Source organism: Ambystoma mexicanum, chromosome 5q (assembly GCF_040938575.1).
Source record: "Ambystoma mexicanum isolate Mex_15411 chromosome 5q, UKY_AmexF1_1, whole genome shotgun sequence".
In the NCBI taxonomy this organism is placed as follows: domain Eukaryota; kingdom Metazoa; phylum Chordata; class Amphibia; order Caudata; family Ambystomatidae; genus Ambystoma; species Ambystoma mexicanum.
This window is the reverse complement of record NC_090933.1, coordinates 633,856,918-633,876,392: the sequence shown is the minus strand read 5'-3', so window position 1 is coordinate 633,876,392 and position 19,475 is coordinate 633,856,918. Positions and strand designations below refer to the sequence as shown.

General features: G+C 46.1%; 1 protein-coding gene across 2 annotated transcripts in view; it reads right to left on the bottom strand.

Annotated features, from left to right (window-relative positions):
* Window positions 1-19,475, bottom strand: part of CHD7 (chromodomain helicase DNA binding protein 7) — a 1,412,705-nt gene that overhangs the window by 1,239,784 nt on the left and 153,446 nt on the right. For both annotated transcript variants that reach the window (XM_069621097.1, XM_069621098.1), the window contains exon 2: window positions 11,923-13,691. In XM_069621097.1, coding sequence (XP_069477198.1) covers window positions 11,923-13,527 — 1,605 coding nt within the window. In that variant the 5' untranslated portion in view covers window positions 13,528-13,691. The remainder of the gene's footprint in view (window positions 1-11,922; window positions 13,692-19,475) is intronic.

The window sequence follows — 19,475 nt, the reverse complement described above, 5'->3', positions numbered from 1 at the left end:
AGCGCGCCCTTATAGCATTATTAAACTCGCAGCAGATTGTGATTTCCTGTGATTGTTAGCATATCTCACTCTTGGTTGGAATTGTGAATGTTAGCACGTCCCACTCTTGCAGAACTCTGAATGATGGCATATCCCACTCTTAATTGGATTGTGAATGATGGCATGTGCCGCACTTAGACACAATTGTTAATAGCATGTGCCCTAATAGTGTCAATGTGTTAAAACTGAATCTAGAAAGTGTGCCCTAATCGCGTCACTGTGCTAATATGGAACCTAGACGATATTCCCAACATCATGGAGTGTACCCAATGACAGTGTGTTAAAGTTGAATCAAGAAAGTCACCATGTGAAAGCTGAATCTAAAAGTGTGCCCTCATTGCGTTGCTGTGTTAATGTTGAACCTGGTGTGCCTGCCCTAATAGCGTCACTGTATTAGAGCTGAACTTGGAAGGTGTGCCCTAATAGCGTAACTGTGTTAAAATTGAACTTAGAAAGCGTACCCTAATTATCGTCACTGTGTTAAAGTTGAACTTAGAAAGCGCACCCTTGTAGCATCTGTGTTAATGTTGAACCTAGACGGTATTCCCAACATCATTGAGTGTGTGCCAATAGCGTCACACTGTTAAAGTTCAGCCTAGAATCATCCCCTATTAGAGTCACTGTATTAGAGTTGAATTAAGGTCGTGTCACCAACAACATTGAATGTACCCTAATAGCGTCACTCTTTTAAAAGTTACATTTAGTAGGTAGATTGTGCCCGATTGCATACACTTCACTGATTACCACAATATCATACTACTACGCTTACTCTCTCCTATACACCACCATTCAACTAGAACACAGCAGCACTAGGACACATTCGGTAAAGCTGTTCTCATACTAACATGACCCATGAAACCACCCATCATCCTAATAAAACACAGCTAGCTAGCACACACCGGCTAGTTTAGGACCACATCTACCACTAAGAAGCAGCTATCATGCAACAACCACACCGGATGCACACATACCTGGTGCGCCCACGCACTTTACGACTCTCTTTCAACTGCGGTTCCCGAGGGCGTTCAACCTACCAGCGCCTTGAGATCATACCAATGGTACATAAGGCGCTATACAAATGCAAAATAACATAACATTTAATGGTAGGAACATAGACTCCTGTACATTTGTTCCGGTACGCACCACTGTTAATTCTTGGACTAGGTTATTTCAGTGACTAGGTATTGCGGTGCCTTGTCCCACTCTCGATCTTTATGTGCAAAAATCCTGGGGAACTAACACTAATCTGACGCTGGGAGAGCTCTTCCCAGACGGGTCCTTTGTGCCTCTTGCAGCCTACACAGCTAAACTTGGCAGAAGTCCAATGATTATCTTGCAATATTATAGATTAAGGGCTGCTGCTAGACGGATGTGGCCAACTTTCCCACATGAGCCGGAAACTCATCCACTCCCACACCATTGTTGCAGGTGGGGAAACCAGCCGTTTGCTGTCCAGGTTGTATAAGTTAGTGATGGATGCTCAACCAACTAGGATCATGATACGAGTAAGGTGGACCATGACCTGGCGGTCCAAGATGTCCCATGGCAGAAATGTGCACTTACTAAAGGAAGTATCAATGTGTGCCAGGTAGAGTCAATTTAAATTGCTGAACCAGCTACAGTCTACATGGGCTAGACTTGCTAAATTCACACTGTACGCCCCTGATGAACGCATGAAATGCAACTGAACCCCAGCTGACACTGCACATATTCTGAATTGCCCGGTCATGCACTGTTTTTGGGAGGAGGTGGCCGCAACTCTGCATGAGATGTTAGACATTCGCTGTACATCTGCTCCAGTTAAGTATCTCTTGTGGAATATAGGCAAGATGTCGGTGGTGGTCCGATGACTTTTTAATGTAGCAGGTATTGTAGCCAAGACATGTGTGCTCCGAAAATGGAAATCGAAGAGTGGCCCAACGCATACAGAGTGGTTGCAAGACCTTATATATTCACCTTTGACAGGGAGACTTGTATAACCTCTGTCTCTTCACTGTGTAGACCCAAAGACATTTATGGTATCCCAACATGGCCCAGGGTCAGATGTGGTGTGATTTGGCAAGTTAATGTGGTTCCTTTTGCATGCCTAACTGCAGTCAGCTCCGTGCACCTTTGTCAGTTTACTATTATTCTGCAAATTAATATGAATTTGCTCAGCTGTACTAATGCCTGCCTCTGTGGCTGTATCACGCTACTGCATAAGCTCCCATTAATGTGCTTACTATATTGCCCTGTAAAGTTTGCTAAAAATAAATCTACAATAGACTCCAGTAAAAAAGAAATACTACAAAATGTAACAAGGAAAACAGCACTTGCACAACTGTTTACTTTTTCAGGGCAGTGAATCAATGGATTTTGGTGATTGGATTAAATCTGGAAATGATGAGGCGAACATTTTTCAGTGATGTCTTATCAAACAAAGCTCACAGGTCAGAATATTGTGGCTGCGGAACACAAGGCCCTGGAGGAAAATATTGCTGTTAAACTCAATGTCTACAAGAAATTGTTAGGATGACAAATATATACACGATTTGGCCCCCACGGCTGTCAGTTTAACTTTATTTTGGTCAACAGACCATAAAAGTGTTAAAAATACAAAAACAAAAAACAGACAAGTTCACAGTGCATTCTCAGAATACATTTCTCAAATTTACAATTTGTTAAAACATTAGTTACAAATGAACAAAGTTACTCACCATAGTGACTACCTTACTCCTAGTCCACAGTCCCCGTTCCTTTGGGACGGGACCAGAGCACTTGCTATAATGCATCAAAAAATGTAATTTGTCTTTTTATTTTTACACAGGCCAGTGCATTTGGCCATAACCCCACCCTCCGGAGCACCACCCCGCGCATCACCCTTCGGCTTTTCTATCGTCAGGTCTGAGACCATTTAAGCAATAATAAAGAATACTTTTTAGAGGGGACGGCAGGCATATGGAGGAAAGGAGACTATGGACTAGGAGTAAGGTAGTCACTACGGTGAGTAACTGTTATACTCCTACGTCCCATGCTGTCCAGTCCATACTTGTGGGAGATTCCCAAGCACACACCATAAGTAGCACGGGTGGATGGAAAAACCACCTTTTACTGGAATAAATTCTTAACAGCAGCGTGGGCAAATTGACCATCAGCCTTGGAGCTCAGGTCTAAGCAGTAATGCTTACAAAAGGCCGTTGGGGAGGCCCACGTAGTAGCCCTGGCGATGGACTCCCAAGGGACATACTTTTGGAAGACAACAGCAGCTGCTTTGCCACAGACTAGATGTGCATGGATGCCTTTCGGCGGTTGAAGGCCCTGAATCTTCTAGGCCTCTGAAATACATGAGGTAATCTAGCGGGAGATGGATGCTTTGGAAGCTGGTTTCCCTTTCGGGTCTCAGAATGTGACAGAGTTGTGAGGCGCTTCGGAGTTCACTCGTTCCATCGAGGTAAAACTTTATGGCTCACCTGACGTCCAAGTTATATAAAACTCTCAGTATCAGATGCTGGGTTAGGGAAGAAGACAGGTAAGGAGATTGGTTGGTTCAAATGAAAAAAATCAGTAGCCACCTTAGGCAGGAAGGACGAGTGCGAAGCACAACCTTATCCCTGTAGAAAGTGAGGAACTGTTGTTCCACGGAAAGAGCTTGTAGCACGCTTACTCACCTTGCTGATGTTATTGCGATCAGAAAAGCAACCTTCCAAGAAAGGTATTTAAGATTGGTAGAGGCCATGGGTTCAAACGACTTATCGCATAACGCAATGAGGACCACATTCAGATCCCATTTGGGATGAGGGGTGCGCACCGGCAGGGAGAGATGAAGACCGGCAAAATGTCTTGATGACTGGATTAGTCAATGAATAGGAACAGCTGCCCGTCGACAAGTAGGCTACAATGGTGGATAATTAAGTCCTGGCATCCATATTCTGTCATGCAGAAGCTGCCAGGTGAAACACAAAGGATATAAGTGTCGACCGAAGCATGCCTAGGATCGAGCAGTTTGGCTTAACACCAATGGCAAAACCAGAGCCATTTGCTCCTGTACTGAGCCCTCGTAGAAGGCTTCCTGGTCGCTTGGATAATGCGCATATTGTCTTCGGACAGATTGAACTGTGTTAAAGATCTGAACTCAGGCACGAGGCCACCAAGCTGAATGATTGTGGGGAGGGGTGCCACATCTGGTGATTTTTCTGGTGAAGAAGGTCGGCAATCTGATCGGGGGAAGTACCAACAGATGCTGTAGTTCCGAAAACCAGAATCTGGCTGGCCACCAAGGAGCCATGAACAGGAGAGTGCAGTTCGATGTGCTCCTGAACTTGCAGAGCGACCAATGAATCAGTGGCAATGGAGGAAAGGCATAAGCTTTCATGTTGTCCCACGTGACAGAGGGCGTCCCCAAGGGAGGACGCTCTGAGGCAGTCCCAGGACGCATAAAGAAGAAGTTTGTTTGAAGAAGTTGTAAAGAGGTCCACCTCTTGAGTGCCCCATTGATGGAAAATGTTTGAGGGCATCGCTGTTCATTTCACTCTCCCAACTGGCTGCCGACTGAGTGAATCTGCGGTCAAATTGATGTGACCCTGGATGTGTACAGCCTGGAGCCAAACATTGTGCTGGATGGCCCAGTCCCAAATGTGTATGACAAGGAGAGGAGACTTTGTGCCGCCCTGCTTGTTGATGTAAAACATTGCCACAGAATTGACTATCAGCAATAGTGTAGTCCGTGTTTGCACAGTCGGTTGAAAAGCCTTTAGCGCCAGGTACACAGCCAGGAGTTCCAGGTAATTGATATGGAACTGCCTGTCTTGAAGCGTCCGCACAAGTCGAACACCTAGAGGTAATGTAGCGTAGCTCCGCAGCCCAGAAGGGAGGAGTCAGTAGTGACCATAACTTGTGGGCAGGGTTCCTGCAAGGAGGTCCCCACTGAAAGGTTGTTGGCGGAAGACCACCATTGTAGATCCACTGTCATGCAGGATGGAACTGGAATCATCTTGGTATCCGGAGCCTAGGACCAGCAGCTCCGAAGAACCAGCTGAGAGCGCGTCATCTTCAGGCATGCAAGAGGTATAGCTAACACGCAAGACGCCATGAGGCCCAGAAGTCTCTGGAACCTCCAAGTCATGTGAGAAGACTGGAGGAAGATTTGGCACGTGGCCGACCGGTCTGCAATCCTGTGCTTCATTAGGAACACTCTGGTACTGACAGTATCCCAATGGAAACCCAGAAAGATCAGATCTTGAGAGAACGATTTCTGCCAGTTCACTGACAGCCCAAGATGGAACAGGAGTGACTGGAGATGGGTTGTAGCCGTCTGTGGGCAAGGACTGTGCAGGAGCTAATCGTCCAAGTATGGATATAAATGAACCCCCTGCAGTCTGAGGAATGCTGCGATGACAGACATCTTCGTAAAGACATGCAGCGCCAAGCTGAGACCAAAAGTTGAGACAAAACTGGAAGTGTTCTGCTCCCACGGAGAACCGCAGATATTTCCGATGCAGGCTCCTAATCAGAATGTGCATGTATGCATTTTGAAGGTCCACCATGCTCAGTCAGTCGTCCTTCCGGAGAGAGGACTTTATCTGGCAGGGCGTAATCATCTTTAATTTCTCTTGGTGGAGAAAGAGGTTGAACTTGGAAAGGGCGAGGATAGTGCGCAGGACAGCCTGGTTGGGTTTGGGCACTGAACAGACAGGAGTAGTATCCCTCCCCTTGCTCCCTGAGGGGAGCAGGCTACACCGCTCTGAAGTCTAGAGGTTTCTGTACATCAGCTCTCTGAGGGAGGGCGACTCAGTCTCCTGGAAGGGAGGATTGAAGGGTGGGGCAGGGTCAAGCGGAAGCCCGCCAGAGCTATTGACAAAACCCATCGTTTTCAGGCGGAAGCCCGCCAGAGCTATTGACAAAACCCATCGTTTTCAGTGGTCTGCCACGCCTCCAGATGAGAAGAGATTTGTCCTCCCACCGGAGTCTCGTGCAACCAATGAAAAATATTTGGATGATTTGTCGGCAGGGAGATTACCTGTGCCAGAAGGAGGCTGTTGGCCTAGAGAAAAAAACAGCCACCTTGCAGCTGCTGCTTACGGTGGGGCCCGCCAGCCGGAGCACCAGATCGGCACACAGCAATCCTGAAACCACCTGAAGCCAGAGAAGGACCGTGTTTGGGACCCTGACCTCTGTGTATAAGGAGCCTTAGCTGGGGTTTTCACCAGGCCAGGACTGATGAAGACTTGACTGTTTGAGCACTTGCCTTGGTCTTCATTAGTTCCTCATCCAAAGAGGATTGGAACAACTCCTTACCATCAAAAGGAAGGTCAAGCACCTGGTCCTGAACTTCCATTGAGAACTTCATAGCATGGAGCCACACTTGGCGGGAGAGGTCGACCCCGACCATGAGGCCTCGTGCAGAAGTATCTACGTGACGCGCAGCAGCCTCCAGTAGATCCTGTGCCAGCACTCTGGCATCCGACAAACCCGGCTTTGAAGCCCTCAAGCCAATCCCACAGGAATACATTACTGGAACTCCATTGCTTGACATTGGAAGCTGCCAGGATAAGCTCAGTGTTAGCCTGATGAAGCTGGAGCGCCGAATAGTTAGACTTTCTTCCCAATGGTGTCAAGAAACGTATCCTCCTTGGAGAGGATTTGAGACGCTGCAGTGGAGAATGTAGAGGCTGGTTTGGATTGGAGAGTGGCGGCTGCCGCCACCATCGACGAGGGAACGGACAAGTAGGCAAAGATATGTCTTCAAACACATGAAGCTTGTAGCGAGCGTCAATCTCGTTAAGATGCTGCCCGTAATGTGTTTTTTCCCAGACCTTGCAGGCCTTGGGCAAAACGTCCTTCTGGAGGAACAGGCCGGTACGCTTCTGAGCAGACAAGGTGAAGGCTCCAGAAAGCACCCCCTCTTGTTGAGCAGGGGTCTCGGGTACTGGAATGTCAAGCAGCACCATCATGTCCAGCACCCGGTCGTGGAATGCTCTAATAGAGTAGGGCGGTTCATCGCTGTCCTGGTCCGCCTGATTGTGCCTCGGCTACCGTCTCAGGTTTTAAAGTGTTAGGCAGTGCTGCCGGTGTTTCCTCCATCAGGGAAAGTGGAGGCAGAAGACGACCGGCTGAAAGAGGTGCCACTGGTACCTGTGTAATATCCGGAGGCGGTATAGGTGGTCTCGGATAGATTTCCCTAAACCAATCCTTAAGTATGCCTTCATGGGATCAGAATGCATCAGCGTCTGAAATTTCCCTAAAATCACATCCTCGGACGAAGGTCTAGGCGCTGGAGAGGATAGAGGCTGCGCGGAAGGGGCATACCCCCATGAACGCAATGAGGATGGTTGTCAGGATGGACCTCCACCAATTGGGTCCACATAGATCAAGGGTGCAGATGCAGGAGGGAGCAAGACTGTATGAGGCAGCAGTGTCCAAGCATGCCAGTCCATCGGAGGGTGGAACTGGTTCTTATTATCCACAAAGCATGGAAAAGGCTGCTCTGCCCCAAAAGGAGGACGCCCCCCCAGCACCAGCCGTAGTGAATGTCGGTGTAAGGGAGGTATTCAAAATGGCCACTGTGGTCTTCAGAGTTTGGGCTGCCATTTTGTCAACGCGCGAGGTGAACTGCGTCACAGGAGCAAGTGAAGCAATAGTCTCCTTAGGGGAGTCAGGGGCCTTGTGTGACATTTTAGCCGTGAAGCAAGGAACCTCGGCAGAGCCGGTACTGGAAGGCCTGTGTTGCGTGGCCGCCTTCTCTGTCCCCTCAACAGAACTGGCATTGCCATGACAGTGCGCGTGGGAAGGCTAAGGGATGTACCTTACATCCAAGACCATCGATGAGGGTCCCTCAACTCAGTTGGTGTCCGATTCAACTCCAAGAAGGGGAACCTCAGGTGTAATCCCAGTACGTTTAGCCACCTCGAGAGGGGCCTTGAACCAAGACTGTGTGGTTAGCTACAGATGCAGGAGCCTCAGGGTGAACCCTGGTACCCAGAGCCACAGAAGAACTGGCCCAACCTTAACCCCCAAACAGGGAACCTCAGAAGATCCAGTTTTGACTGGCCCACTGCGGGGGCCCTTAGAGGAGTCTCTGGTGCGCCTGTTAGGCCCCTTGTTGGACACCTCAGGGATATCCCTGGTAGTAGAGCTACTGGAGCCTAGAAGACCCAGGGAAGGAGTCCCCTGGCCTGGTTGCCCTAAAAAGGAAAACTCACTGGACGTTTCTTTTTCTTGTCGATGAAGAGCTGCAAATGCGGTGGAGGAACACGTTGAAACACCTCCTCCCACCTGACAAGACTACACTGGAGTGCCCGGACATAAAGGGAGTTGCAATAGAAGACGCCCAACAGTTTTCCGGGCCTAGACACTCGAAGCAAAGAGTGGTGATGTGCCTTTGTGAGGACAAGATGATCGTGGAACCGGAGCAGGAAGGACAAAAAAGGAATAAAAAGAAAAAATTCCCAATGATGCTAGTGCGTGCGACCCTGTGGAGAAAAGGACTGGAGGGTGCTGCTGAGCTCAGGTCGGTGGTCCGGCCATGTGCGGTGGCACCACATAAAAATAAAAGGGACAAAAATTTAATTTTTGATGCTTTTTAACAAAAGTGCTCCAGTGCCGTCCCAAAGGAGGGAATGTCGCACAAGTATGAAGGAAAGGGGATGGGACATAGGAGTAAATCATAACATTTCTTTTGGTTTCTATAAAAGGCCTAAAGTACAAATACAAAAAAAGGTTATTATAAGATTAGTATACACAAGCATAACATAAGACTGGTATGTATGGGGGGGAGGGGGTCAACGTTTCCAGGATACATTAGGCAGCCCTCAAAATGATTTGCACTCTGCACTAGCCAGGGGTGAGTGCTAATTGACTCCGGGGTTAAGCAACTGTGCGATGTATGCATGTGGAGCATTGGAGGGCGAGTCATGCGATGCCTGGCTAGTAGCTTGCTACTTGAAAATGTGTACCCCGGTCATTGGAATTACTTTGAAAACGATTGGGGGGTGGATTTGGGACTGCCTGTAGTGATCTACTGTCCAGTAGTGGGGGCTCCTGCATGCCCGAGGATTGCCCTGCCGAAATGAATGGTGCAATGCTTGCTAAACAACCTACTCTCAAACGATATAAGAGTCAATGAGCTAGAAATTCATGTGTCCATACCTTTTCTTTGTACCTTAAATTCACTTTACTTGTGCGCAGTCTTAAGCATGTTGAAAGGAAACAAATTAACTTTAATACTGCGTTCAATTAAGACAACTTAATTTCATGGTGAGCTATTAGAAATAACTGTACTGCATCAAGGATGATCATATATATGCAGAACCATACACACCCGATAGCCCCTTCCACGTACATCTGCAATACATTGCATGCCGTTGACCAAAATTACACATGCAATCCTAACCTTCCCTAAGTAGAGTGAAGCAGCCTAAACAATGATTTGGTTTGTTTGGGGGTGGGCATGGCCTCACTTCCATTGCAATTTGCTTAAAGGTAAACTATAGAGATTATGAACAACCCATAACCGTAAGGACTAGAGACGGCCAATCCAACCAATAAAAACCAATAGCAAAATCCAACTTCATCAAGGACGATCACTTTGAGCGCACAAGAGACCCACTAACAGTACAGAAACATGCCATCAAAATGACCAAGTTTAACCTGAAGGAATATGTGCGTCCTTCAAACAACAATGCATAACAATTTACATACTCGGAAGACCGCTTCCTTCAACTAATTCTAGCTTTATTTAATACAGATACTACATTTTTTTTTTTCTTTTTTTTTTTTTTAAGTGTGGTCAACTGAGGCCATGGGCATTAGGACTTTGAGTTGTGTTAGGCATTTGTATAGTGCCTGCCATTGGTATGGCCTCGAAGCACTGTGGGGATGAACACCCTTTGGAAGAACGTGGCACGAGAGGTGAAGAAAGGATTTCTAAAATTAGTGCATTTTCTGCCAGCAGCAGGAGGTAAGGAGTGGCAAGATCCCTAATCAACAACCCATATTTGCCTGGTTAGAGAATGGGTGCCGTGACAGATTGTTATGGGAAGAGTCATAAGGTTCAGATTATGTGCACAGCTGGTCTGGATTTTGCGTGGGTTTCAGCAGTATTCTATTGGTGGTGATGGGGCGAGAAGCCTAGTGTAGTTTCTTGAAAATCAAGGCGAACGTGCCATGACCAGGCGCACTACGGTTAGGTCTTGGTGTGATGGTGTGCTTGATGTTCCACTGCAAAAAGACTAACCCCTGGTTTGAAAGGGGTTTCAGGGCTTATAAAGGCTAGACTGAAGCATTCAATGGGTTTGAGTAGCAACCTCAGTAAGTGCCTTGTGGCAAAAACACCACTTTTCTTCTTTTGGGTTTTTGTATAGTTTTATGTGACTCCAGGGCTTACAGCAAAATTAGCAAGCAGGAAATCAGTTGCAATTGTAAAAACGACCCTATCGATTTGGGAGCATAAGTATCGATACACTTCTGTAAATCACAAAATCCAAGTTTGCATACCCTTCTATTGAACTGAAAATATTACGTTAAGCTTGTACAATGCATTCGCTTTTCAAAAACCTTAAGACTAGGTGGCAATTTTAGAGTGAAATCACATTTGTCGGACATTACTTTCATGCAGAAAAAAACACAATCTTAATTTTAAACTGCTTGGGTGCAGGAAGAGCATGCAAGGAATGCAGTCCTGAGACGGCCAACCTTTTCAGAACAATCGGAGACACAACTATAGCACTCACTGAAAACCATTTAGAATTCTGAAAGTGCTGATAAGGACGGGTTAAAAAAGGTTACACAAGCAACACTTGCACATAGTGTTCACAAGGAATCAAAGGGTTTACCAATAGGTTCGAAAAGACATTCATATTTCATAGCCGTGTTGAAATATAAAAACATGATTAACAATGTACTGCCTAAATATGTTCAGATCTATGTCCAACATACCATTACTGCAGCCAACCTTGAGAAACTCAGTCACTGGCAGCACCACCCACAAAATTACATGCCACAAATTAAGTGCCCAACTAGACTTAAGAATTGCACTTCACTCCGCTGTGCGAGTTTAAGCATCAGGTCAGTGGCAAGTACATTTTTTCAGGGTTCAAATTTATGGGTCAAAGTGCGCTATTTAGCTCCTGGTTATAGCTTAAGGGAGCCTGCTTGGCTTCATGCCAACAGCTATAAGGAGCTACTTTTGACTCCCAAGCCAACTGGTGCCATGCAATCATGTAAGGACACATCTAGAGAAGATTTAAAGAATAATGCATCTCCTATAATGAACAAAAAGTTTGAATCTCATGGCAGTGACTGATCTCATATGGCAGTCAAGCATGTAGCACGGTATAATAGTCACTCCCAGGACCAGCTGCCCCCACCACTCAGAGGTAACTTCTGATTACTGGACGATGCTGGATACCAAGGACCTGGATTTAGCTCTTGGTAATCAAATCAATATTTCAATACATGGCGCTGTGCAGGCACTTTAATCTTGCGGCTGTAGTTCACTGATGGTGGAAATACTTTTAGCAATGTAATTGGCATGGGAATACATAAGGCAGGCATGCAGAGATTTTATTTTGATTTCAGATCTATTGGCCTGGAGGGGTGGGAGACTTGCAATCTACATAGCACAAGGACTTGCCAATAAAAATATAATTTAATCAAGAACCCAGATTATTAAAATGTGTGTACAAATCTTAAACTTAATTTGGTACTGGTGGTGCAGTTGAGTGCTATATAAGCTCTAAGCTTGCATCATTCCCTTTTCAAATATTTTCCTATGCAGTAACTGGCACTTGGCTCTGCTCCAAGCAGATGTATTTGACCATTTAACATGCATTTGTGCTAATAAGAACATACTTTGCTATACAGCAATAATGCACCATATAGAATTTCATATATTTTACAAAAACTTACCTGATGAACAGGCACTTTTTGAGGCGTATTCTGCGGGGACAAGTGAAGTTGTGTCCATGGCTGATGATGTGGATGGGGTGGTGGTGAAGACCGATGCATTGCTGAATGGGCCTGCATCGAAGGACAGTTAGCCATTTGCTGCTGAAACGACTGCTGTTGTCCAGCTATCATTCGCTCTTGTATTGCCTGTGGAGCTGCCTGGCTAACACCAGAACAACCATTTGGTCTCATGTGCCCACCCATCTCCCTTGGTGTTGAAGACATACCCATGAAAGGTGGCGTCTGTTGCAGGTTTCTGGGACCTATATTCCTCTGACCCATTCCCATTACACCTGGGGGCTGGTGCTGTGGTGGAGGATGGGGTATGTTTGGATAACTTCCAACTTCCATCGGTATTCCCGCACTTCCAGGTCGAACCTGCGGCGGAGGGGTTCCAGTTGGATTACTCATTGCTTTCAAGGGAGACATGGGAGGTGGAGAGGAGTAGGTTCCCTGAGGCTGCGACGGGTGCATAGTTTGTGTATTTATTTGGTTAAGTGTTCCACTGGGATGAATGGGCTGCTGGTGCATTAGTCCTTGACCGCTGTTGGACGGAAATCCAACAGCATTTGGGTATCTAGGAATAGATTGATTCATCGGCGTGTTATTGGTAAGGCCTAAATTCGGATTCATCCCTGTATTGTTAACCAATCCCTGATTTAGGTTACTATAAGGATAACGAGAATACGGTCCTGAGCTTAGAGTAGGCGATGGTACAGTCTGGCTTCGAGAATTAAAGTTAAGGGCTTGTGGCCGAACTGTACCCGATTGATGATTAGGGGAAAATCTGGGACTGTGTACAACAGGTTCGCCATGGTGAGGAGTAGGGGGGTGGTGGTGAAACTGCTGGACTGAGTGACGTAACGATGGGCCCATGTTGGGAGTCTGCTGGGACACATGAGACAAATGGGTTGGTGCTGCAGCACCCAGAAAATGATTCCCCCGATTCATGCTGTCTGGACCTTGAGAAAACTGGTTCATTCTCTGTGGTGGTGGAGGACCATGTTGTTGCATTGAAAAATCACGAGTCATAAAATTTCCCAACTGTTGAATATGTTGAACGTGACCTGGTCCTGGTGGTCCGGAATTTGTAGGTGGCTGGTGCTGGTAAGAGGCTCTGATCTGGTCTGGCACCTGAACAGCTCGAGGAGCCCACATAGAGCCACCATCCACAAATGGCTGTGCATGCCTTTCGTTCGGCATGCCAGGATACACTCCCATTTGACCACCATGAGATACTGGTGGGTTATGATACTGCGAATGGGGAGATGCTATTCCATTTCCAGGGGTATTATTCATCATCCTGCTAGGCTGATCCATAAGGTGCATTTTTTGCTGCTCGTATTGGTTATAGTGATCAAAATGAGACAACTTTGTTTGATTTTGATTGGTCGGGGTATGGTGTAGCGGTGACTGCAAAGAAACAAATCCTTGATCCATCGGAATCTGTGGCCCCATAGAATTAACTGCATTTTCAGAGTAGTCACATTCGCCAAGCCCTTCTAATCCTTCGCTGAAAAGATTACCATCCTCGCCAAACAAACTCAACATTCCTTGATCTGCCATCTTTCAGTGCTTAGCTACCCAAAGCAAGAACAGAAAAAGCAAGTCAGTGCCACCTCACTGAGGTGTTTGTCCGCAAAGCATGTAATCCTTGGATTGCTCCTTTTTGTCATTCCATATTTCCTTGAGTCGTTGGACCATGCAGTGTCTGGATACAGTTCCAATTCCTACAAAAGAATCCAAATGAATAAAATAAGCATTTGAAAGATAATTTTATTCAAACAGTAATTAATATCCGAACACCCATTTGAGTGCTTTTGCAATAACCACAAAGATGTATTCACCAGTCTGCCTAGTATCCAATTATTTGAAGAAACAGAACAAAATACGACAATTTGCAGCAGGAGCACATGCTATGTTGCACAGCACGGAGACGGATATAAGAATGCAGTCACGCAACCTATCTGCTGAAAAAATGCTCTGGTTACGAACAGCAGACCCCTACTTTAGTCAGGTGTAATCAGATGAGCATGCAGCACCACAGAAACAGTTTATAAACTAAAGGCTACGCTTGCTAAAGACGCCTCGAGAAGGAAGCAAAGGGTACTCAAAATAACACAAATATGTATGACTTGCATAATTAAGGAACTTTAAACAAAACATACTCAATGAGGGCTCATTTATTTCACTTTCAATTCACAGAAGAAAAAACGCACAAGTGCAAGTTAATTCGCGAATCCATTTAATTTACATAATATATAGCCGTAGAAGAGAGTGAAGTCACACGTGCAAGGACATTTCTTAACTGTGGACGCAGATATGGGTAACTCGCCCTTAAGTGTGTACTAGAAAGTGTTTACCATGACTGAAATTGCTCGGTCAGCAACATTCATAAATCCAAGCCCACCCCGAAGCTTAGAGGCACCGTAACCAGGGACGTGAATGGGTCAATGTGCGGTTTTACACCAAGCACTTGTTGCAGCTCCAGAGCTCTACATAGTGGAGGCACGCACGGCTGGGAATCTCCAAAGCCATATCAACATTAAACTAGCCATGGGTTAATAAATGCGCATGGAAGGGCATACGCAGCAGCCGTTACAAAACAGCCGAGCTTCAAGATACTGTCCTTAAAACTTCGTCGAAACCTTGGTACTATGCCACGCTGCAACAAATGGGGGCAAGGTTTATTTAACCAAGTGAGTGAACGTGGGTGGCTAGGAATTACAACAACATGGTAATGCTTTGTCGATCGGACCCTCGAGGCAGAGACGGTCACACGGGCATCACCGAGGAAATTACTGGCTAACCAGGGCCCCTTCGAAAGGGAACCAATAATCGCAAACTGCCTCTTTTTGCTCTGCCACGATCGGAGCGCAAGGCGAGTGTGCCGTCAAGCTTGCAGTGGTGCTCGTAAGGGCTAAAGGGAGGAAAGACCTGATGGCAACGGCATTAAGCAAACAGTTAAGGTAGCAAATGATGGGCAAATCAGATATCTTTTACTATAAAAGAGAGGTACGTTAACCAACACCATCAAAAGTTTAGCAGATCAGAGAACCTGCAGCTCACTGATTCCAGGGACTACCACTGAAAGCCCATCTTCAATCATAATGGGGACAGAAGCCGTTTGCTAGTATGAGCCGAGCAGTCAGGAACACAATAAGTCTCAGTAGGGATGAGGCATCTGAAACGGTAGACCTTCACAGTGACGTTTTACCATTGGGTTAAACCAGAACAAAGAGGCATCCTCAGAATTCCAGTAGGCCACCGTGGATAAAAAAGGGAAATCCTGCATTAGTCAAGAGATATTCTGTAACCCGCCATCTCCAAGAGAGGAGAAAACAAAATCCAGCACCATACATTAAGGAATCAGTCAAAGCATCAATGGCAGAACATGGTCCATTTGCCCTTGCATTGATGTCTGGTGGAGGCCATTCTTTTCACCATTACCCTCATGTTATCTTCAGACAGATCCAAACGACTAAAGGTCAGGTTCCTCAGCATATTGCAGATAAGAATGTTCTAACTCTCCTGTGGATACGCTGAAAACAGAAGGAACACACAGAGCAAGAGACCCCCCCCCCCCTCCTCCAAAGAACCTGCCCAAGTCATAGGGAAACAGGGGATGGGGAAATTGTTGCACATCGGCATTCTGAGGAGACAAAAAATCCACTGGAAAAAATGCAAGAGGCCTGGTCCTACTCCACTACAGAATGAAATACCACTCATGGTTCTCAATGCAGAGGGAGTCTGCCTTTTGATTAGACTTGCAGACTATTAAGGACTCGACTAATAATTCTGTGCACACTGGCCCATGCCACAGTTTGACAAAAGTGTATTAGGTGGGCACCACTCAATTAACTAAAATGTACTTAGTATGCGTTTTCATGATTCTTTAAAAAAAAAAAAAAAAGTGTCCTATTGAAAAAAAAAACCCTTTGCACTTGGCAAAGAATAATTGAAGTGTTGACTAATGCTATTAAATGTATAAAATATAGTTGGCACACAGTTTAGAAGTTCGTTATTGGAAAAAAAAGAAGAAAATGATCAAGGAGTGTCAAAGAGGGGTCCTTCAATTCCATTCCACAGCTCGTCCATCAATTTAGCCAAATGAGACCTGGGTGTCTTCAGCCCTCCAACTCCCATCAGAGTACAGAAGTGAGGAATCTGTAATGAGTGTTTATCTGTATTTTGTTTATTTGTAGAGCACATCGAGCCTTGGGGCAACTGAGTGCTATTCTTAAATTGCATTACATAGTTCTCCAAAAGACATTGTATATACAGATTTACATATTTTTACACAACACAATGATATATTCAAGGACAGTGGTTAGAAGTCAAACATACAGACAAATCATAAAGAACATCCCTTGATGCGAGTAGCTGATTTAGGATGGATTTGCTGACCTACACGAGGTGGTCCTCTCTCCAGAAGCCAGACGTTGACCTTGTTACGGAATACCATGAGGGAAGGTTCTGCTCTAATGGTACTGAGGAGTGAGTTCCATTTTTTTCCTGCCAAGACAGGGAAAACTAACCCCACCCGCTCACTGGTTAAACCGTGGTATTACAATGCATTGAGCTTGTGCTCTTCTAGTGGGTCGTAGTGAAGTGTGTCGTGTGAAGGTATTACACGGGTAAATGGGAGCCTGGTTATAGAGGCACTTGTGTGTTAGACAAAGAATAGATCTCAAATCTCTCTAATACTCAGCCAGTTTGGGTTTTGTCTGGCTGTCGTAATTTGGCGTTTCCCAGGGATGTTACACGCAGCTCTGACTGCATTATTTTGCATAGTTTGCATTTTATTAATATTGTACTGCGAGGTTCCTAGATAGAGGGCGTTGCAGTAGTCTAACTTCGATAGGACTAGTACTCTAGCTACTGTACTGCAATTGCTTGGTGAGAGGTAAGGACGACAAGCTGTGATGAGTTTGCATGTGTAAGATGTGCTGACGCTAAAGATTTTGTTTGTCTTGTGAGTGAAAGAGTGGAGTCGATATAGATTCCTAGAGTTTTCACATTATCATCGACTTTAATGGTGTTGCCATCAATGTCGAAGGTTTTGAATGTTGTTCAGAGTTTGTTTAGTGGGGGAACCGAGTAAAGGTGCGAGGGAGGATCCTCCTTGAACTCAAGTCACTTCTGGAGGCTGAAATTATGGCTCCAAAGATCGATTCTCAAGATCAAATGAATCTGAACTATTGCAGATACAGTGAAAGGACAGATTGTGTGATTTAAGAAGGTGTCGCTGGAGCCCAAACACAGACCTGCTAGGAGCCATTTGGTTTACAAAAGTTCAGGTTACTGTATTACAGGGTTCAGACACTCGAGTTGTCTGCTGAGGTGTCTGCCTTTTACTGCACTACTTGCTGGATATTGGTTACCTGTCTCAAGTCGGTTTTCCCTGGCTACTAGAACAGGAGCAGCTAATACTACAAACTCTCCTGCTAGACGCGAAGCTGTCCGCCGAATTGTCTGCTGAGGTGTCCGCCTTTTACTGAGACGGCTTGACCGATCCTTAGTCCATACATAAAAACCCCAGGTACGTGCCAAGTACAGAGTGATCTTGAGACTTCAACAGGTGTGCCAAGATCTATCTGAAAATGTATCACTGTTGGGCCAGTGACTATGGGCAGGACGGGGGGAGGGGGGATCCGTACTCCCTTTGAGCCGTGCACCGTTTACATGATTAGGCACTATTGAAGCACTGCTTATTCGCCGTCAAGAACAAATTGAACTCAGTCTACTGTGCCGATGACTGCGGGGGGGGGGGGGGGGAGGGGTCCTTTTTTCTACTCCATTTGTGCCACACATTGTTCTTTAAGACTAATTGAACACTATGCCATGCATTGTTTCCTAAGAAGTCCCTGAAAACTAAGGTTCCTGTGTGGGTGACTGGGGGCGTTTCCTTTTTTCTACTCCCTCTGAGCAGCGCATTTTTTTTCCCCTCACATCTGGATATTACTAGTAGATCTTGATGCGGTACATATTTGTACCGCATCAAGATATACTAAGGTTAATAACCAGGTTACTCACCGTAGTGACCACCTTACTCCTAATCCATAGTCCCCTTTCCTCCATACTTATGGGACATTCCTCCGTCCTGTGGGACTGGACCAGAGCACTTTGTAAAAGCATCAAAAATGTTGCAAACATTTTGGTCCTTCCTCTTTCTACGCAGGGTACTGCACGCGGACGTAACCCCGCCCATCTTAGCTCCGCATCGCCCATCAGTCCTTTTCTATCGCCAGGTCAGAGACCTTTAAGCAATAACAGAGGAACCTTAGAGGGGACGGCAGGCGGGCGTATGGAGGAAAGGGGACTATGGACTAAGAGTAGGTGTCACTACGGTGAGTAACCTGGTTATACTCCTACGTCCCGTCCCCTTTCCTCCATACTTATGGGAGATTCCCAAGCACTCCTCACAGGAACTATGGGAGGATGGAAAACCCCTTATTGAAAAAGGTTCTTCAGCACAGTCTGGCCAAAATGAGCATCATATCTGGAGCTCAGGTCTAGACAATGTTCACAAAAAGGCCGATGGGGAGGCCCGAGTAGCCGCCTTTGCGATTGTCTCCCAGGGGACATATTTTTTAAAGGAAACTGGAGCTGCCTTGCCCCGCACCAGGTGTGCATGAATACCTTTAGGAGTCTGCAGTCCTTGGACAGTATAAGACTCCGTAATACAGGCAGCGATCCATCTGGAGATAGGCGCCTTAGAGGCCTGTTTACCTTGTTGATTACCAAAGGTTACCAACAGTTGAGAATAGCTCGTAAATTCAGATGTTCTGTCGGTTCTGTCTGTTCTGTCCAGATAGAACTTAAGAGCCCTTCTAACATCCAAACAATGCAGAACCCTTTCCGCTTCTGAAGCAGGGTTCAGAAAAAAGACCGGCAGCGAGATTGACTGGTTCAGATGGAAATCTGAAACCACCTTCGGCAGGAAAGAAGGATTTGTCCGTAGGACCACTTTATCCTTGTGGAAAACCAAGAAGGGATGCTCCACTGACAATGCCTGGATCTCACTCACACGCCTTGCTGAAGTAACGGCAACCAAAGAGACCCATTCCACGAAAGGTGCTTGAAGTCCGTGGCCATCGGTTTGAACGGTTTATGGCAAAACGCAGTAAGGACCACATTCAAATCCCACGCTGGGTGCGGTTTGCAAACCGGGGGATAAAGGCGCGTCAAACCTGTGAAAGGTCTCTTAATCACTGGATTAGACAGAGTAAGAGCATTGGTCCGTAGATAGGTAAGCGGATACCGCCGAAAGTTAAGTTCTGCATGACAGAACGTGAATGCCCGACTCTGCTAGGTGGGATACGAAGGACAGCACAGTGTCAATCGTAGCCGCCGTTGGTCCAGCAGTTTGTCTAAGCACTAATGACAGAAATTAAGCCATTTGCTTCCATACCGAGACCTTGTCGAGGGTTTCCTGGCAGCCTTAATAATGGGCATGTTATCGACAGACCGGTTTAGATGTTCCAGGGACCGGAACTCAGGCACCATTCCTC